Raw genomic sequence first — 21,800 nt, 5'->3', positions numbered from 1 at the left:
TAGTGATATGAATGCTCTGATTTCATGCAGTATGACAAGAGATTTTTGAAGTTGGTATGTGTATTTGAGCTTTCTGATTATAGTAATCTTTCTCTTAATTATAATACAGGATATATTTAATTCAAAATGGACCATATTCAGCTCTTGCGCAAGGGTTAAGTTCTGCTGAAGTCAGTAGATTTCCTTAGATTTGAAACTGACTCATGATTTTTGACCTAACTCATGATGTTTGAATGCCTGGAGTTGGCAGTATTGTAAATTCACAGCATGGAATAGAATAGAATGGAACCAGTACTGCGGGCCTGACAATGCTAAGAGTGACTGTCCTAGGCTCTTTCCCTTTAGCTCTTGGTCCCACCCCTTCTGAGGACATGGAGCAGCGCCCTCTTCCCACTTTGCCCTGGGGCCCGCCATGTCTGTTGGCCCCAGTGACCGTGAATCAGGCCCAAAGATCATGAGTGTGGCTTAAAATAATAAATTAAGTAATTTTTATTGGCATTCTGTTTTTGAGCCTTCAGGGATCATGTTTTCAAACCTTTCTCTGCAACCATCGGGTAGAAATTAATTTCTTTTTTAAAAAAATCGAAAAAAAGAATCTCACATTGTCACAGAGACCCCTCCCCGACTCATCTTACTGACTAGTCAGATTTACTTTAAAATGAATCAGAACAAAATTCTGATAGGCACCATTATCAGTAAGTAGTCACATGCATTACTGGAGCATGATTCTGTTGAATTCAATATAAGCAGGTTTTCAGTAAGACAGTGCTTTCCCAGATATCTCTCTGTAGCGTCTGGTTCAGGATTAGCATCGTGGTGCTCATTTAAGAATGCTAGATGGCGGTGGTGGGGTCTGTCGTGCAGGATACAGTTTAGTTTTATATAGTGTCTTCCATTCTTAAGGTGTTTTTAAAGCAAAAAGTACCTGGAGCTCAATAACCATGTGGACAAACAGATGAATTATTTTGTGCCCAACAATAGCTCAAACCCACAGGGCATTAGAGCCCTGTTGAGAGAATGAATGTTGGCTAGTGCACATTGGTGACTGTTTCTCCATCCCTTCTGGGATGTGTCATGGGATAGTTCCATGTCCATTTCCACAACCACTAAAGACAAGTAGCAGAGGCTTTGTTTTCCCAGTCTAAAGGATGACAGCTGAAGGCATGAGAATGGAAGTTCCTTTTGGCAGGCCTATGACTGAAGCAATTGCGAAGCACATAGTGGTTCTGCCTTCAGAATGACGAGGCAAAATGAAAAATAAAAAGGTCTGAAAAGTACTGGGGGTAAGTGAAGCTTTTCTTGAAACAGCTCTGTGCAGCCATCTTAGAGGCTTTTCAGCCCTGCAGGATGCTGGATTGTGCTTGAATGCATTCTGCCTGACAGTGGAGGTTTAAAGTCAAACAGGTTGTCCCCTGGCTGCCATGAGCCTTTGGATGCTTGATAGTGGAATTTGCCCAGTGTGAAAAAACTGCTGCAAAATCTGGTGTCCTTCAATGTGAACACCAGTTCTGCCACATTCTAACACAGAGACTTCATTTTTCAATGTGGACATCCTTTTTTAGGACACCACACTTGAGGGTTCAATGGGAAATTAGGTGCATTAATATGTCATTTACTAATGTGTGGTATTGGTCTGATCACTCATATGAGATTGGGATTTCCTCTTTAAACACTCATATTTTCAAATTAAATTAGCCTCCGTGTCAGAAGGAATATTGCTCAGTCTCAGAATAGTAACAGTTTTCATGGTATCACACAGGAAAAGTTTCTCTCTGACTCTCTTCAGCTCTCTAAAATAATTCACTGCTCAACTCTCTGCTTGTGCAGTAGCAGCTAAATCTCAGGTTTGTGTTCTGTGCTTCCCTGAACTGGACTTTCACGTTTACTCCGTCCAGCCATGTTGTGCGGTTTGTGATGCTTCCGAAGAGTCACTGAACACGGCAACATTCCTCTTTCAAATGGCTCACTTCCTGCTTTCACTCTTTGCAGTTTGGGAACTGGCCCAGTAATCACAAGCTACATCTACACTACAAGATAAATTTGAATTTATTAAAATAGATTTTATCGTGCTATTTTTTATTTGATTTTGAGTATCCTCACTTCCCACAGGCTCCCAACAAATTTGACACATTGCTTCCACACTGAAATCACCAAACATCGACTGTTGCAGCAGTGCATTGTGGGAACCTATCCCACAGTTCCCTCAGCCCCCCGTTCTGCGCCAGGAGCCAGGTGCAGCAGTGCTGTCCGTTTTGCGGGTCCCCGCAGCTTGGGGGACCTGGGAAACTGACAGCGCAGCAGCCCTGGTCAATTTCCCAGCTCCAACAAAGCTGCAGGACCCAGGAAACTGACAGTGCAGCAGCGCTGGTCAGTTTCCCAGCTGCCACTAGTAACAGGGAGCTGGGAGCCTGGTGCAATGCATAGCTTTGTGGGGAACATACAGGACACTTGTGGAGGCTAATAAATACAATTCTAAGATGCAGTGCTTCCATGCTGGCCTTTCATCAAACTTCTGAATTCGAGCTTGATGCTGTACCTGTCGGGTAACTGTGATATTGGAATCTCCATATTGGTGCTCCCAAAATCGAGCTAATGGTATTTACAGTGAAGACAGTCATGGTAATATTGAGCTAACTGCCTTAAATTAGAATTTATCTCATAGTGTAGATGCAGCCACAGATTGCTGGATGATGGTAAACCAGTCCAGCCAGTCAGACACAATGAGTTTCTCCCAAGATGGTTCCTGCTCTTCTGTATCATATGCTCCTCAGAAAAGGACTTTTCTGTTTTATTTCTCTGTAAAGCACGATGCACATCTCAGGTGCTACAGCAATACTGAACACTCTGGGTGAAAAAGTGAGTATGCAGAAGACACTCCAAGATACAATGAAGTGAAGAAAGGGGCAAAAAAATAGCTGAAGGGAAGAAATGTTAAACGAGGCATCATTTTCACATTAGATTCAGCTAGTCCTTTGGGGCCTTAACCTGCCATTGATCTACAGACAGAGATATGTGAGGGAGTTGTGTGTAAAACGAAATGGCTGGTTATGACTTTAGGTGCAGGGTTTTGTAATGCAAACTCGGAGACAGAATGGACATGATGGGACACTGCCAGATGCACAGAGAAGGGAGAAAGCACTTCTGTCCTATCTCTTGTTCTGGAAAGACCCCCCCCCAATTCTTTACCAGGACTTTGCAACAGCAGGCAAAACCACCCTCATGGAATTTATCCCAGGCTTTATGTACGTGCTGGGACTCAGCTTTGGAAATGTTCTCTCAATGCATGTTATGAGTGATTTCCATTGACTTCAGGGGAGTTATTTGTAGTTTGCATGGATAGTCTGGGCCTGAGCAGATTCCAGGAACCTTGGATAAAACTGTCCTGCAGATTAAACAATGTCCCAATTGCTGTTTCTCTGTAGAAGCTAGGGAATAGCCCTCCCAGGAACTGAACTGGATTTTGTCTCTTGCACAGTACTATGTCTAGATTGCTGAGAACTCAGGAAAAGATACACAAATTGCACAACACATTTGTGTATCTCCTGCCGGCAGTTCTGTCGGGAGACACTTTAATGACATTTGGCCAGACCACATGGGGTCAAATGTCAGGAAAACCCCCGATCTTTTTCATTCCCTGACGAAGAAGGGATGTCAGCAGAACACCCCCAAAGCAGCAGACTTCTGTCAGGAGACCTCCAGGCTCCCGACGGAAGCCTGCAGTTTAGACATATCCTTGCAGGTGGATTATTCTGTCCAGGTTTTCATAGAGGTGTAAATGTGTAAAGTGAACACTTCTGCCTAGGAAAATACATAGAGCAGGATAACAAGCAGGGCATTCTAGAGGAGACTTACTTTCTTTCTCTGTGCTGGCGCCAGCATGAAATGTGCAGTTTGGAAATGTTTCTCTGGCTGCAGAATGAAAATGAAGAATTAGTTAAATCTCCTGAGCTTCAATTCTCAAGAATCAGAAAGAAAATCCTACTTAAAATTTAAACAAGGAATTTCATTTCACTTTGCTTTATTGTCTTTCTTTTTCATACAGATAAAACCAGCACTGCAGATTCCAGAAAGTAGGGTTTAAAGATGGCAATGACAATTAGTTATGACTGCTATTTCTTACCTACCCTCCCTCTAATCCACTTACAGTGGGGAGAGATGATGTGATATAAAAGATTTATTAACACACATTTGGAATATCACAGTTCAAGTTGCCAGTGGCAAAGCTACCAGTGTGTCAATTGCCAGGAGCAATGTGTGTAAGTGCCAATTGAAATAATTGTACCAGAGATTCTGAAATGATTCTGCCTTGAGGCCCACCTCTTAATGGAGGGATTGGCTAGTGATGACCTTCCACCTTAGCTGTGATCAAATGGATTACAGGACCCATTCTTGACCATCCAGACCTCTTAACTACTCATTGGCAACTGCGTAACATCTATGTGCAAGGACAGTAATTGTTTGCATGAAAAAGTAATTCTGATATTTAGTTGTCTTTCAATGCAGTTAAACAAGTGATATATATTTTCTTTTTTATGCTACATCCCTCTCACTGTGACTGTGCTTATAAACCCAAATGATCTTAGTTGCCAGGAATCATAGTATTTAAAGCAAGCAGTTAACTAATTTTTTCTTAAATCTAAAAAGAAATGATCAGTCAATGTTTGCAGTTCTATAGATGTTTTTACTGTTGGAATGTTAGGCCTTCTAGCTGTCCAGTAAGATACACCTTAAATTTCTTGCCCTTGATTCTTGCACAATATTGGACCCTCACACGGTCACTAGTTCAGGACTCTATACAATGTTTGTATCCAAAAAGTTTGACATTTCTCTGTCATTTTTTGCCTGAAAGTGAACTTTTTTCCAACATGAGTTTGAAGAAACTCAATGTAACTTTCTTTTTATTATGTAAGTATAGAAAAAGTGTTTTCCAGATGCTTATTTATTTAAAAGTTATGATCTTTTCTTCCTTTAACCCAGACCTGTGACATCTGTTGCTCTTCCAGGCTTGGGCCACACAGAGTTTTACAGCACCCCATGACCTTCCAGTTGTGAATGCTAAATGAACTGAGGCTGTCCCCCTCAGTGCAGATATATAGAAGCACCATCTTTGTCTATTGACTTTGTGTCCTGTGTGGTTCCCACTAAAGTCAGTGGGAATCTTTTTACTGCTTTCAACATGAGTTGAAGTTGCACAGAAATTTAGCTGATATGTTGTCTTTGTAAAAGTTCTACCACATGCATTCTGCACACTTCCCAGTTACATCTACCTTTCTGTATGCGGAGTTCCATGAAGCCATGAGACACTTGCTGGGTATGCAGTTTGCCGTGTTCCCTTTTAGCCTCTATGACATAACAGCAGTAATTGCCACTGTCCTGCAGAGTCAGATTCTTCATGATGATATGAAATGTTCCATGGTGGTCTGAGGTGGTTTCCACCCCATGGTGGTTTGCTCGTTCCCCATGGATATACCGTTCAGTGATATTGCCATGTGTCCCATGATGTTTCCCTAGCTCGTGATGTGGGTCCCTTTCGGTGATGTTGCGGATATGGTGCTTCTCAGAGCAGCTTTGGTCTCCATTGCTGCTGAAGTACCAAATTTTGTAAAGTGAATCATGCAGAGAAGAGAATGTCCCAGTGAGCTTGCAGGTCAAGGTGACATTCTGTCCTTCTGGGCAGACGTAGAGTGAGTAAGGAGTCATGATCGTGAAAGCTGTTGCCTGTTCTACATGGAGAAAAGAAAACAGGATAAATGGCGAGATACTGAAGAACCACAACCCTTCACACTGCTTGGAAGGTATAATTAAACACACTCCTGTAACTGCCCTATGTGTTACATAACCACTATGACTATTTTTCAGAGCAGTAAACAGAGATATACAAATGTTAGTTAAGCAGTTCACACAAAGTTGCACTAAAAGCTGTTATAGCTGGTTTGGGGTTAGACTCCAGCAGTTCTGATCCCCAGTTCTCTGCTCTAAACACTAGTTTAAGTGAATTAGATTGGGCAAACATTGCTCTTGATCAGGTAAACACTCTTTACATTACATCACCAATGTTCACAACTCATCTTTGCCCTAAGAATCAGGCCTGAGGTCTCACTGTGTATCTTGTCATTCCACTATTCCATAATCCCTTCATCTCAGACTGACCAAACTATTCCACACTTACCTTCCTTCATTCCATGCAGCTGTTATGGCTCTTTGGTGCAAACTATGAAAGAAAGTCTTTAAAAAAATGTCACCAAGAGGAGCTTAAACTGTAAGGTATTGCCTGTGCTGGCTAACTCTCCTCCTATACCCACCTGATCATTTAGGGTAGTTTTTCGCTGCACTAATATGGGCAAGTTAATATACTTTGTGTGTGTGTGTGTCTGTTTGTGTGTGTCTGTGTGTGAGAGAGAGAGAGAGAGAGAGTGATACTCTTGGGAAGGGGAAGAGTGAGTGAGAGAGAATAGGACAGGGTGAGCTTATACTATAATATATATAAAGGAAGTATGTCTTGTGGTGCAGAATTTTATAAGAAACCTTGAATCAGTAAAAATGAAATTCTTTTCACAGCAAATAGGTCTATGAATCAAAGACATTAGAAGGCAATGGATATTTCTTTACAGACAAGTGACCCTGACAATCCAATTAATGTTCTACCTGTCAGATATTTTGAATATTTTGCTGCCATTTCATGCTCATAGAATCAAAAATATTGTGACAATATAAAATATTTAATGCATGTTTTAAAACAAAATCTGGCCACTAGGACCACCAGGATAGTGACACATGCCCTGTCCACTCTGAGATTCAAATACACGTAAAAGAAAGTGCGCTTTGAACAGACAGCATTTTATTTGTACAGTTTATAATATACAGAGCCCAACAAGTAATCAGTTTTCTTTTGAGAGTCCCCATAAGCAAGAGGAGGAGAAATGTCTTCGATATTAAGGCTAATGCTTCTTTCCTTTAAGTTGGTTGCAAAACTCCCATTCAATAGCAACAGATTTGATGGGCACGAAAGTGTTAAAGTTCTTGCTTTTTACGTAAATAATGTAGCAGAAAGGTTTGAAGTGTACCTTAACCTCATACTTAAGACTTCTTTTCCGTAGGCAGTAGGTGTAGTGCACTTGAATTATAATACATTACTATTTTTACTACTGTTAGGTAGCCAGGAGCTGTTGCCTTCTTCCTGGTTGTGTTATTCAGGTCAGTCGCTTACTGAAACGAGGCCTGTGGGACACAGTTGTGTGATGTCTTAGCACTGTAACATTTGCTGATGGAGATCAAAGTGGATCAGCAGCCTCTGTGTTTGTGGGGGAAGGATGATAGGCGGGGAAATAGATGGTTCTGAGATGAATAAATTTCAAAATGCCTATAATTTAATTACAAATCCTAATCACCATTATTATATTCAGGCTTCCCCTCTCCCCCCACCCCCCCAGCCAGGGCTCTGTTAATACTTGTTTAGGAAAAAACAAAAAAACAAGAGAGAGAAATAACAGTTATGACACATCTCCACCCCAAGATGAGACTGTTTTTAACCCCACCCTGCTTACACAAGACTGTGTGTTTTCCATTTTCTCTAGAGGCAGAGGTGGAACAGGCTGACACTCAAATTCCTTAAAGGGAGAAACTGCTCTTTGCAGAGTTCAGCAATCCCTCATCGTTTACAGAAAATTGTCCTCAGAAGAGGCCCAACAAAGGAAAAGCAGGGAATGTTTGGAGCTCCAAATTGAGATATATTAGCAGAGCTGTTTCTGGTGCTTGTGTTAGTCAGGATTAAAGCAGATGAAGACTAGAATAGCTAGGGTGTTACTGGTCAGGTGGTAGTAAGCTGGCAAATCTGTGAGGTACCAGAACTACATGGTGAGGCTGGGCACTGCAGTGAGTATATAAATACGTGGAGGAAGACTAGAACAGTGACCCCCCTAGGATCTGCCTAACTGAGCCTTCAGCGGGCTCACTGTCCCAGAAGCCACAGGGTTTCCTCCAACAACTGAAGAGCAGGAAAAGGAGGTTTTCTTTATTGTCTTTTTTAAACTATTGATAAAGAGGAACCGCTACATGAGCTGTCTCGGGGGTTTAGTTTGTTATGGAGGTGATGCCCTTAAGAGGACAAGATGTTCTCTCACTGCGGTTACGTCCTGTTGTTCTGCTGGATCCATATTTATTTGGTTTGTGGCTTTTCATTTGATATACTTAGCAGGGGCCAACAGAATACATGGCTCCAAACTGCTACAAAGGTCTTTCAGGATGGAAACAGACTCAGGTACACTTGGCTTCAATACTATGCAGCCCCTCCCCTCTTTTCAAACAGAGTTTGAAAACTAGGTTCTAGCCTAGGTCCCTACGTCGACAAGAGCTCAGTTTCTAGTGCAGAACTGTCTCTATTAACCTATGGAGGGTTGTGTGACTTTCTCAGCCAATAACAGATCTCAAACTCAAACTGCAGGGTGGATCTTGGATAAATGGAAGTGGAAAATGCCCATAATGTCTTTCAGGTTTTTGCCCATTATTTGTTGTATTTAGAATATAGTTGGACTTTGAACCTCTTGGTGCACCTGAATCATTTATCTGTATTATTTGTGTAAGCAGGGTCTGAAGTAATGCTTCTCTGCCAGCTAACTGGGACGGGTGAGACCCTGTATCTTAATAGAGTTTGCTTCTGCTTTTGCTCGGATTTGCTAGATGTTCAGCAAACGGAGTAATGTCCTCTTGATTCTAAACAGCTTGGCTGGGATTGGATCACACATTATGTTAGTCCTGAATGTAGAGGTAGTGAAATATTGTTACCAGTGTTGTAATTATTGTGGGAATACAGAAAAACAGGACTCTGCTTAAACCTGTCCTGAAGGAGGGAGTCGCTCATGGTTGAAAGAACCTTGGTAAGACAAGAGCTCAAATGTCTGAGCCTGGTGAAAGAAAGATGGGGGGACAGGTATTCTGGTTAGGAGGCTGCACACCCTCCCGTGGGGGCATTCCTGAGGCTGGTTTGACCTATTTCTCCCCACTGTTGAAAGAGTACAGTGAAATAGGTTTCCTTTGGAGCCTGTTTGTTATTTTAATTGCACTTCAGTCAGAGCTGAAACCAGTTGTGGCAGAACTGTGTTTCTGCCCTGCCTGCTAAGAGCTAAACTCACAAGGAGCTGAAATCACTTGAGCCAGGGCAGTGTTTCTTCCCAGCCTGAAGAAGAGCTGGAAATTACATAGAGATTTATGTGCAGAGGTCACAGGAGAGTTGGATGGCAGCAGGTGGTGGCTGGCAGCCAGTAAGGTGGCAGCAGAGATGTGTGATGCGTGTCCAGCAGGGTGGGCTCAGAGAGCGATGAGCATGTGTAAGCCATATAGCTACAGGGTGTGGGTCACTGTCCCATGCAGTGGCACCTAGACAACTTGCATAGAGGGAGACTGAGTTGTCTCTACAGCCTTAGCTGAGAGCCAGCTGGCCTTTAGCTCTAACGACAGAGGCTCATGCACTAAGCTCTAGAGGTCACAGGTTTGAGTTTACCTGTCAGTGGTTACAGCTAGTGAGTGGCCAGTGGAAGAGGATGGGGCAACATTGAGAGGGTTAGAGGGGGCACATGCCCTCAAATGCTGTGGATGAGTGGGGCAAGGAGCAGAGCCTCTGGGTGGCCCTGGGGACTAGTAAGGGAGCTTGGCACCCACAGCAAGCATTTTGCCCTCCCCGCACTCACCAGCAGCAGTGAAGGAAGGCAGAGGGACACAGCTGAGCCCACTGCACTTGCCCAGCTTCTGCCCACATTGCTCCAGGTAGACGCAAAACTGCCCCTACGCTCACCAGTGGGAAGCGGGGAGCAGAGTGATGTAACCAGGAGCTGGGAGAGTGGAGCAGGCTGAGGCCATGTCACTGCACTTCCCCCTACCACCACCGCTGGAGTGTGCTGGGCTTGCTTGAGCCCTGCTGCCAGCACCAGACCCACTAGTCCCTGCATTATCTGGAAGGGTGTGCTTGGGGGAAGGGGTAAGAATGGGAAGTGGTGGGAGGGGGCTGGATAGGGACAGAGCCTGGAGCAGAGACTGGTTGTCCCAGCCCTTGAACAACCTTGGGATTCTGTGGGCAGGAGTCACATGGGGAGTGGTCACATGGCCAATGGCTCCTCCTCCCCACGTCCCTCCTCCATAGTCACCCCTGTTAGGATGTGACTTTTGCAGATGCACCTCTGAACTCTGGGTCTGCACTGACTAAGGGCAGCAACTGTGAGTGGGAAGCAGAGAGGGGTCAGGCCTGTGAAAGGGGCATTTGGGTTGCTGGCTTTAAGAACCTGAAAGGAAAAGGACATTGCCCAGCCAAATTGGGGTGGGTCTTTTGCTCATGTTTTATGTTTATGAGCCCTGTCTGCAGTGTTTTTCCAACTTCATGCCAAATTAATCCCCCCCACTTCCATTTTAAGTTTCTTGCCGAGACTCAGTCTCTGTGCTTGCAACTGGGAAAGTACTGCCATTCACGGGCACCCAGGCGTGATGTGTGAATTTCCCACATTGCCAGATGAGGACTTGAGTTGGTTCTGTCTTGGGCCAGTGGAAAGGAACCCCTAGATATTGAACCTCTGGCAGCTGCTGGCTGCACCTGGCAGAAGGGCTATGTTTACTTTTATTTTCACTCTGTTTGTTTCCAAAGTTTCATCAGACAATGCAGGGAGTGGGGGAAACAAAGTGACATTTCTGGATGGGTCTCTGCATGTCAGTCTCGGTAACACTGGATATTTTTGTGCAAACTTCGAAGAGTGTTTCTTACTGTGAATTCTAGGGGTCTTATTACATGCGGGTCCTTCAGGGAGTGACAGGAAGGGAAGTTAGGACTCTATTGGAAGAAACTGTGCTGGCAGTGCCTTCAGCAAGTGTCCATAGGATTGTTTGTGTTTCTTACCCCCTAATGAGGTCCCCTGAAAATCAGCGGAGTCCTACATATCCCGACATATTTTCTCCCTTTAAAGTTGGACCCTCAAACTGTGAGGTCGCCCATCAGATGGACTCACAGCTGGCTTTCTGTCTCTCAAGGTTGTGTTCATGCTGAACAGTAGTTGTTGGGTGCTGAGAAATGGATGACCACTCCACCCAGAACCATGGTGTCCAACCAGTTATGAAGCAGTAGCCACTGTAGTGACTACTGCTGTAGCGAACTAGCCACATTATTCTGAAAATATATTTATAATTCAAGCCAATTAGCCGTACTCAATGGGTCAAACAGTCACATGTGACAAGCAGCTAGTGTGCCAGACACCACAGACCTAGAAGTATCAGCATGGGTCCCGAGTCTGCATTGCCAGCATGCAGTGTAGACTGGATGATGACCTAGCAGGGATTTTCCATCCTTCCTCCCATGAATCTGCGATCATAGCTGCAGTCTTTGGTGTGGGTAACTCTCAACGGCTATGCTAATATTTCATATGAACAATGTACTACACTACTCCTGGGATGTTGCACTGTTTGAGGTACCACCCTGCAGAAGAGGCAACATCTCTTATGGTGGTGGCTACTGTCTAGACAGACATTAGAGAGCGTGTGGCATTTTATTTTAAGGCCTGCATGTTTGCCCCAGGTCCAGGCTATTGTTGAGCATCTTAAAGCAGCTGTTTTTGCCTATACAGTCGCTTCACTGATAGGAGCTACCTAACTACTTTGTGATACTTGTCTATGAAGAGGGCTAAGGAAGCCCACATAGCGTGGGGGTGAATTTTTGGTGATTTTTTTTTTAAAAATACCAAAACTAAAGTATGTATTTTTAGCTACTGTGCATCGTAAAAGAGTTCTTGCTTCACCCACAGGATGTGATGGAAACCATCTCCAGTGGAAAATAAACAAACCCACATATTTGGAAAGAGCTGCTATACCAGCAGTTGTCTGGCAGAGCTTACCCCATATGTTAAGCGCATTTGGCTTAATGTGTTTTCCTCTCTTGTCCAAGCTCATAGGAGAGTTATCTAAAGCCATCTTACGCAGCAGTTCCCAAACGTTAACAATTTGAGAACCCCTATTTTGATTTAGAAAATTTTGGGGACCCCTGCCCTGTCCCTTCAAGGCCCCAAACCTGAGGCTCTGCCCCTATGTGTTTCATCACCCCTTCCTCTGCCACTCACTGCCCCCCCACATTCACTTTCATCAGGCTTTGGCAGAGGACTGGGGTGCAGGAGGTGAGTGGGGGCTACAGTTGGGGGATCTGGGTTTTGAGCTGGGGCCAGGGATGAGGGATGTGGAAGGGGCTCTGGGCTGGAGGAGAGGGTTGGTCTGCAAGAGGGTTGTCAGGGCTCTGTCTGGGAGTGCAGCCTCTGGGGTGGGATTGGGGTTGAGAGGTTTCAGGTGCAGGGGGGGTTTGGGGCTGGGGCAGCAGGGTGAGGTGCAGGGAGGCTGCAGGCTGTGCAAGGAAGCTTGAGGTACAAGCTCCCATCTGTGCTTATTGCAGTTCCCAGAAGTGGCCACCAGGTCCTTGAAGCCCCTGGGCACATGGGCCACCAGAGAGGCTCCTCCAGCTGCCCTTGCACTTGCAGACACTGCTGTTACAGCTCCCATTGGTCATGGGTCCCAGCCAATAGGAGCTCTAGAACTGGCACTTGAGTGAAGGCAGTGCACAGAGCCTTCCTAGCCACTTCTATTTGTAGGGGCTGCAAGGACTGTGGAAGCAGGGTATGTAGGGAGCCTACCTTAGCCCCAAGCTGTGGGCCCTAGGAGGTAATGGAAGGGAGGAGGAAGAGTTGAGTTGATTAGTGAGGTCTGCAGACCACTTGGAATTCCCTCAGGGACCCCCCCGCCCAGGTGTCCACAAACCCCAGTTTGAGAAAAGATAATCTAATGTACTGTGTGCCTTCTTTAGATAAAGCTGGAGAAGGGTAAAAGGGCAGCTGGTAACACTGGTTATTCTTTGCATTCTGCCTGTACCAGTAGCACGAGAAGTAGACTTTAAGAAACTCTGTTGTAATAGGTGTTTTCTCCCCATTATGACGCATGGCCTCACCAATGCAGAGAATTCCTTTTATAATTCAACTGAATAACAAACGTCATCTACGCTGCACAGTCTGTTATCATGCTTCTCTCTTCCACATGGCATCAAAGGCAAATGTATGTTTAAATATCCAAGCATGCTCCCCTTGAAGCTCTCACTTGTCTCTATTACACCGCCCTCTAAGTGTATATTTGATGTGATAATATTTCAAACAGTCCTGAATGATGGAACAATTCCTGCTTGCCTCTGAATGGGGCAAGCGCTTTTCATTGGTCTGAGTCTTCTCCTGCCTTCTCTGCTCACTTGGGCCGTGTCTACACTTGCCCCAAACTTCGAAATGGCCACGCAAATGGCCATTTCGAAGTTTACTAATGAAGCGCTGAAATGCATATTCAGCGCCTCATTAGCATGTGGGCGGCCGCGGCACTTCGAAATTGACGCGCCTTGCCGCCGCGCGGCTCGTCCCAACGGGGCTCTTTCTCGAAAGGACCCCGCCTACTTCGAAGTCCCCTTATTCCCATGAGCTGATGGGAATAAGGGGACTTGGAAGTAGGCGAGGTCCTTTCGAAAAGGAGCCCTGTTTGGCCGAGCCGCGCGGCAGCGAGGCGCATCAATTTCGAAGTGCTGTGGCCTCCCGCATGCTAATGAAGTGCTGAATATGCATTTCAGCACTTCATTAGTAAACTTCAAAATGGCCATTTGCATGGCCATTTCGAAGTTTTTGGCTAGTGTAGATGTAGCCGTGGAGTGAAAGGCCCAATGCAAACAGAAAGGACACAGCCGAGCAGCTGAAGATACATATTCACCCTCAGGTGTTGCCATCACACTGAACAGATTAGGCAGTGAAAAGACATCAGCTGAGCCATTGCTCAAAATTTTTCATATAAAATGAGCTTTTCATTGAAAATTGTCTTCTTTTTAAATTAATTTTTCACAAAAAATTTGTGTTCGCAAATGCTCCACTTTCTCTAGGTTTTAAATCATTATTTTAAATTGAAATATTTTAAACGTTTTGTTTACCAAAACCCTAGTTTTTAGTGAGAAAACAGTTTTCAGTAAAAAAAGCATTCTGTGAAGATTTTAATAAAAATCTTCGTAAAATACTATCGTGGATAATTTTCACAAAGTGGAAGACTGATCCATTTTGGAAGCAGATTCAATCTTGATTTTAAAACTGTCATTATTGGAGAATCCAGCACAATCCTGGGGAAGTTGTTTCAGTGGTTAATTACTACCACCATTAAAAATGTGTGCTTTATTTCCATTATTAATTTGTCTCCATTCCACTTCCAGCCATAGGATTTTCTCGTGTGTCTTTGTTCTGGTAGATTGATTTGTTCCTCATGTAGATACTTATAGTCTGTCATCCTGTCACTCCTTAACCTTCTCTAAGTTAAACTAGATAGATGGAGCTCTTTGAGTTCATGACTATACAGGAGGTCTTGTAATCCCTTTACTCATTCTTATGGCTCTTTTCTGAACCCTCTCCAGTTTATCAACATTCTCCTTCAACTTTGGACACAAATATTCCCACAGCAGTTGTACCCATGCCAAATACAGAGATAACACAATCTCTCTACCCATACTTGAGATTCTCCTGTTTGTGCATCCAAGGACTGCGTTCACTCTTTTGGGCACAGCATCAAACAGGGATCTCTTTTTCATCTGATTATCCCCCACAACACTTACATTTTGCTCAGAGTTGCTTGCTTTCTGGAATAGATGCCCCTACCCTTTAAGTATGGCTTACTTTCTTAGTTAGTAGATGTCTACATTTACCCATATTAAAACCCATATTACCCATATTAGATTGGTACAGAGCTAATCTGCAGAGACTAAGCCACTCTGCACTGGACAGGAAAAGATGGAAGGAAATAGTGAGGGAGGCATCAGACACCAGCGGGCACTGAGTCCCTGTTTGTTGACGATGATATCAAAACCCATGTTGTTGCCTTGTGTCCAGTGTACCATGCAAACTAGATTAAGCTGAGTCAGTGAGCTGTCCACTCTCCAAATTTTTGTGTCATTTCAAACTTTATCAGCGATGGTTTTATGTTTTCTTTCAGATCATTGATAAAAATTTCCAAAGATCAATGCCTGCAGACCCTCTGGAAACACACTTACTTGATGAGAATTGTCCTTTTGCAGTTACATTTTGAGATCTATTTAGCCAGTTTCTAATTCATCTAACATGTGCCACTTAATTTTATATTGTTCTAGCTTTTCTTAAAGTGTCATGTGATGCCAAATAACTTTATGACATACTGACATGCCTGGGTGAAGCGTGAACTTAGGGCTGGGGGAGGCAAGCCCCCAGTTCTGTCCCTTCTGCCTGAGACCCCACCCTACTGCCTATGGCCCCATGGGAGCCAACCTTCCCCTACTGTAGGATCAGCCTCATCCCATGCCCCCACCCCCCCAAGCCTGGGCAGTTTGTGTGCCCACCCCCTTACACCCAGAGCACTTATGGCCTGGGCCCCTGGGCAGCCCCTCTGTCCACCCCAGCCTCTTCGGCCCCAGAATACAGAGAGAGCTGGCAGCACACGGCCTCAGCATTAGCAGAGCTGAAGCCCCAGTGACCCCAGAAAACTGGGGTGCCACACTGAATTGAGGCTGAGGACTGGGGGTGGAGTGCAGGCAGGGTCAGCCTGGCAGTTTGGGCAGACATTGTTTTCTCCTGGCTCTTATAGTCACCACCTACACCGACAAGGTGTGGGCCACACAGCAATTTCCAGAAGCTGACAGAGTGTGGTGCTTCCCCATCCTCCTCAGGACTTTCCCACTGGAATCAGCGCAGGTGGTAGATCTGACATAAATGTAACAGGAGAAAATGTGTGATGTTCACTAACCCCTACTCAGTCCCACTTTTAGAAGAAAGGGCGCAAAATGACCTTTGCTTTTGCCCGCCCCCAGGGAGCTCTGCTCTTTGAAGGCAATGAGCACAATACAGTGCAATACAAAGCCATAAAAGCCCCAACTTACAGGGTAGCATCAAGTGGTGTCTAGACGAAAGGAATAGCCTGCTAGCATAGACAATACTGAGGGGTTCCTTCATCACAGCTGACAGAGCTTATGCCTAGAACTCACAGTGGTCCTCGTTCTCATGGAGTGAGGAGCAGGCCATAAACTGAACCTGTCCAACCCAGGAATACAGTGAGGCTGGTGGAGTCTCTGGTAGCTGGTTGGGTCCATTCATGAGCATCTGGCCAGTGGTTGGAAGATTCAGGCTTCTTGGTGCATCCCACATAGTGCACACTTCAACTCCAGTATTTTGGTCCTAATAGTTTTGCCTCAGCCCAACCAACACACAACTTTGTGGCGTTGGTTGTGAAACCTAGTTCTGTGTTCCTGCAATCTGTGGTGAGCCACTGCAGCAGAGAATGATGCAAGCATCCTGGGCGCTTCAAGGAAGGCACGATTTCACCTCACCACTAAGCTCTAAGACTACAGGAGTTTGTTAAGACAGTAAGTAAAATGAAGAGGAAACCCCCTCCCGTCACTTCACTAACTTTGTTTCACTATTAAATTTCTTAAAATAAAACTCACTTTATTTCATCTAGAGTTTTGTTCAGACAAGTGAAAGCTCCTCCCCTATCTCCCTGGGAAGATCTGTGCCCTCTAAGAGATCTTCCAAAGCTCTCATTTTCAATCCCCCTGTTTTTGTCCTATTCCTTTCTCTCCCAGTGCCAGCATAGCAATGTTCTGCTCACTTATATTCCCAGGGTGAGTAAATACAATGTTCTATTTCTTTTCTTTTGTCAAAGTTGTGTAAAACATCATCGGGTTTTTTTTATTACTATCTTCTCCATGACCAGTGCTTGAAGTGGAGTTTAACAAGCTGGTGATCCCTTAGCCCACCAGCAAAGTGGAAGGGTAACTGTGAGGAAGCAGATCTTTGACTAGTCAGGGATGGGAGGGGAGTTCTTTCTCTCCTGTTGTGGAGGGGGGAAAAGTGTTCTGCACCTGCTCATCATGACAGGAATGGTAGGTAGGGAGATTTTTGTGTCCAAGCTGTGCATTTTCATGAGTGTTGCAGGTATCTTAATTTCTCATCACTGGGCTTCTGCATTTTCACCCCAGTGAGACAAATGTGGGGAATTCATACCTCTGTTGGCACACATTGGCCGTGTCTACACGTGCCCCAAACTTCGAAATTGCCATGCAAATGGCCATTTCGAAGTTTACTAATGAAGCGCTGAAATGCATATTCAGCACTTCATTAGCATGCGGGCAGCAGCGGCGCTTCGAAGTTGACGTGCGTTGCTGCCGTGCGGCGCGTCCAGACGGGGCTCCTTTTCGAAAGGACGCCACCTTCTTCGAAGTCCCCTTATTCCCATGAGCTCATGGGAATAAGGGGACTTCGAAGTAGGCGGGGCCCTTTTGAAAAGGAGCCCTGTCTGGACGCGCCGCGCGGCGGCAAGGCGCATCAATTTCAAAGCGCCGCTGCCGCCCGCATGCTAATGAAGTGCTGAATATGCATTTCAGCGCTTCATTAGTAAACTTCGAAATGGCCATTTGCATGGCCATTTTGAAGTTTGGGGCACGTGTAGACGTAGCCATCCAGAGGTGAAAGTAAGCGGGTGCACCCAGATGTGCAGCTCTGGTAAGAGCTGGCTGAGCTGTGACAAGAGTCAGCAGGGAGCTATTTAAAGAGCTGGCATGGACCCAGATTGCAGCAGGACGATCCCCGTAGGAAACTGTAAGTTACTTTCACCCCAGCCATATCTGCACTGGAAAAAGAATCTTGTATTGACAATGCTTCCCTTGACTTCCTCTCAATTGTGTTGAATACGGATCAGCTACCAGCAGAGATTGGATCAAATCAATTTTGGAAGTGAAATTGTATTGAAAGGTTTAACGGACATACACTATCAGCCAAACTGTTTTCAAAATCAGTAGGAAGGAATAGGGATGAATCATTGTTAACTACACGTCATGTTCAATGTTCAGATAGTCACTTTAGATCTATTCTCTCTCTCTGTCTCGGGGGCAGTGTGGTGCTGCCAGGGCTTTAAGCCTGGGGGATGTGGGGTTTGGGGCTATTTTGTGTTCAGCACTCCAGAACACGTAAAAATTGCCATGTGGTCCCCAATGCAAAAAGGTTGGACACCCCTGACCTAGTCTGACCTCTTACACCTCGCAGGCCCATCCCCCTATCTGCACTCCTGAGTGAGTCATTTACCATCCATGCTTCAGGCTGGAGCCACTCCACCATGTCTCCCTCTCCGGAAGAGATGGGTTACAGGAGCAGGGGAACACCCTGACTTCAGCACTAACCCCTCCCTTCTTCCTCCCTGCCCACCCCTCCACCCACCACCTGCACAGCTAGCTGGAGAATCCTAGGAGCAGCTCAGCAGCGGGCAGCTCTAGGTGAGTGAGTGGCAGGTGAACACAGGCTGCCAGCTCCACATATGCATACCTGGCCCCCAGCCTGATTTTGCCCACCCCTGCCCTAGCTTCTGTTTGCCACAGTCTGGGAATATGTGACAGGATCGATCACTTAATGATTGCCTATTCTGCTCATTCCTTCTGAGCACCAGGCATTGCCCACCGTTGGAAGACAAGATACGGGACTAGATGAACCGTTATTCTGACCCAGTATGGCCACTCTGATGTTACTGTATAGAACCCAGGTGTATCTGTCCCATTCTGTAACCCACTGATCCACATGTCCCTCCCAGGGCTGAGCTAGAGCCCAAGAGTCCTCACAGTGTCTGTCTCTCTTGCCACAGAATTAGTAACGAAGTAAGAATATACAGTAAACTTCTAAACTTAACCAATGTCCCTTTAGTGATTTGCCACAAGATGTTAGAATATCTTAGTGCTGGAACTGAGTGGGTCTAACATTTATTTATTTTTCTTTCTTTTATATAGCATTTAGATCCAATGCTCCTGTCATTTAACTGCTACGTTATCTGCCAAAAACTAGCGGTTTGCAGTGCCTTAGTAGCCCGGGAAAGGAGCGATGTGTGTGTTTGGGGGAGGGCCCATAAGATCTGTGCTCCCCTTCCCCTGTCCTGATTTGCTGCTTGTCTTGTACTGAGCATCCCCAGTACTGGCCACTGCTATCCTCACTCTGCCCTCCCTCCATGCCTTCAATCTGCCCAGCTACATTAGCGCAGCATGCACGGGTTGGGTGTAGCTCCCCTGCTTATCCATACATTCCTTCTGAATGAAAGCACTGACTGCATCAATCCAATTTCAGAAGAAATCCTGCAGCCAAAACTTAAAATCCTTTTTAAATTCTTCAGTGGAAACACACCAAATCCACACAGATGCTGCCCATGACCCAGCAGAGAATTTTCCATGGGCTGTATCACTGGTGGCCTTATCTTTGAGTTCTGCTTTGTTTCAGGTTCCAAGAAAAAATTCAGAATGAAACACTGCTGAATCTACACGTGAACCCACTAACTTTCTCATTGTTTCCACCTTAAGTGTTCGCCTAGCTCACAGTGCTGCCCAGGCTTGGCGTGCTGAAAGGTTAATGAGCCCTAGTGAACGTGACCTGGTGCTCAAGTCTGTGGTGAAATTTTCAGAAACAGTGACTAACTATTTTTCAGCAAAAAGTGCAGATTCAGTTGCATGAAAATTATTTCTGAATTCACGTTGGCTTTGCCAAATTATTCATGTAAAAAAAACATTTAAAAATCACCACAAATCTAAATGTGGTTTATTCAGTTTATGAAACTTTTGTTTTTAAATGTTTAGGTTCGAAATTAGGTTTTCTTTCAGAATTTCCAGTAATATAATTTTTTAAATGTCAAACATTGTAAAATGGTCCCAACGGAAACAAAATGTTTCACTTCAAGCAAACGACATATTGCATTTCATCTAGTTTATGTTTTTAAAAGCTTTTCAGTTCACAGAAAACTTTCAGTTTCTGTCCACCCTGAATTTTTTGACACTTTTAAATTGCCAGCAAATCAAAAATATGTTGTTTGCTTGGCACTAGACAGAGATCCCTTGGCCATTAGAACATAAGAATGGCCAGGAGAGGTCAGACCAGTGGCCACTGAGCCTGGTATCCTGTCTCTGAAGGAGCCAGTGCTAAATGCTTCCAAGAGAAGGAACAGAACAGCCAGTTCTGAGTGATTCATCCCTTGTCATCTGGTGCAAGCTTCTGGTAGTTGGTGGTTTAGGGACACCTGACACATAGAGTTGCATCTCTGGTCGTATTGGCTAACAGCCATCAATGGACATTTCCACCATACCCTTCCTTTAAACTCTATCTATTTTTATGGCTGCAAATTGGGGTGCACATCTGCCTTGCTCTGGTGTACCGCACACAGACCACCCCTGGGAATCCTGCTGCCTCACACTAAAAATTCAGTTGTGCGCTTTAATTTATCCCACTCTGAAACATGAGTTGACCAAACTGCACTAAGGATGTTTTATTGCACAGCACAAAGGCACTCACTGGGTCCGAGTGCATTTACAGTTGAGCTTGCTGTGCCTAATTGTCTGATTAAACAAGTAGAGACCTGCACAGGTACCGAATGTGTATCTGCATGAGATCACAAATATGGTCCACAGATATCTGCATGTACGCAGAGCTCTATTAAAAAGTCCTTGGCCTGGCATCCCCTCAGGACAAGAACTACCTCATCTCATCTGTCTGAAAAGCACCCAGCCCAGGATGAGCACTACAAAAGATGAATAATAGGAAACTTGAATTACCATCTTATTACTTTAAACGTGACATGAGGTTTAGCTTGCTAGCTGGCATATTGGAGCTGAAGTGAATCCCTCACTTAGAGCCTAATCCAAAACCTACTAAAGATATTGCTCAGATTCCCTTTGATTTCAGTGAACTTTGGATCAGGCCCATAGTAACGAGCATTTGAATCTACACACAGCACTATAAGCAGAACTTTACTATCCTAGGCTACATCCACACTCCAAGATAAATTTGAATATATTAAAATCAATTTGGTAATACCAGTTTTTTAAATTCAGTTTTGAGTATCCTCACTTCCCACAGGCTCCCAACAAATTTGACACATTGCTTCCACACTGAAATCACCAAACATCGACTGTTGCAGCAGCGCACTGTGGGGACCTATCCCACAGTTCCCTCAGCCCGGGGCTGGGAGCCAGATGCAGCAGCGCTGTCTGTTCTGCAGGTCCCCGCAGCATGGGGGACCTGGGAAACTGACAGTGCAGCAGCCCTGGTGAATCTCCCAGCTCCAGCAAAGCTGCAGGACCCAGGAAACAGACAGCGCAGCAGCCCTGGTCAGTTCTCCAGCTCCCGCAAGTAGCTGGGAGCCAGGTGTGGCACATAGCTTTGTGGGGTATGTACGGGACACTGGTGGAGGCTAATAAATTCGAATGAAAAACATGGCGCTTCCACCGCAGCTTTTATTCAACATTTTAAACTCGAGATTGATGCTATGCCCGTCTGTCAATACCGACGTTTTGTTACCGATGTTAGGGCAGACTCAATCGACCTAATGACATTGACAGTAAAGACAGTGATGTTTTAATGTCGAGCTAACTCCTTTAAATTCCATTTTGTCCCTTACAGGGAGGCTAACAGTTTTGCCAGAGCCCAGGCATGGAGTGGAGCGGGAGGCGGTGGCTCCCTGCTCCCAGAAGAGGCAGGGCCTGTGGCAGCACTGGGGCAGCCAGCCCTCAGTGTTGCCTGGAGCACACCATGCTGGGCCCCGTCCCAGAGCATGCTGCACAGTGCTCCGGCAGTGATTTAAAGAGCTTGGGGCTGCTACTGCAGTAGTGGTGGCAGCAGCCAGGAGCTCTGAGCCCTTTTGTATCGCTGGGCCACAGGGCGAATGACCCCTTTTGCCCCCCTCGTCAGCAGACCTGCCTGTGCCTGAGACAGGATGTCCTTGCTCTGAAA

The 21,800-nt window shown here is 45.3% G+C and overlaps 2 protein-coding genes across 2 annotated transcripts in view; one reads left to right on the top strand and one right to left on the bottom strand.

The window, feature by feature from the left end:
• Nucleotides 1–21,800, top strand: part of CDH23 (cadherin related 23) — a 549,671-nt gene that overhangs the window by 473,221 nt on the left and 54,650 nt on the right. The gene's annotated exons all lie outside the window — the stretch shown is intronic.
• VSIR (V-set immunoregulatory receptor) overlaps nucleotides 1–21,800 on the bottom strand; it is a 66,511-nt gene that overhangs the window by 39,847 nt on the left and 4,864 nt on the right. Inside the window, exons 2-3 of the mRNA XM_075000260.1 lie at nucleotides 5,268–5,723; nucleotides 3,853–3,909 (exon numbers count right to left, since the gene is read on the bottom strand). Of these exons, the coding sequence (XP_074856361.1) occupies nucleotides 3,853–3,909; nucleotides 5,268–5,723 (513 nt within the window). The remainder of the gene's footprint in view (nucleotides 1–3,852; nucleotides 3,910–5,267; nucleotides 5,724–21,800) is intronic.

Source organism: Carettochelys insculpta, chromosome 7 (assembly GCF_033958435.1).
Source record: "Carettochelys insculpta isolate YL-2023 chromosome 7, ASM3395843v1, whole genome shotgun sequence".
NCBI lineage: Eukaryota > Metazoa > Chordata > Testudines > Carettochelyidae > Carettochelys > Carettochelys insculpta.
Note: the sequence above shows the minus strand (reverse complement) of the source record. Positions and strands in the feature narration are given on the sequence as shown.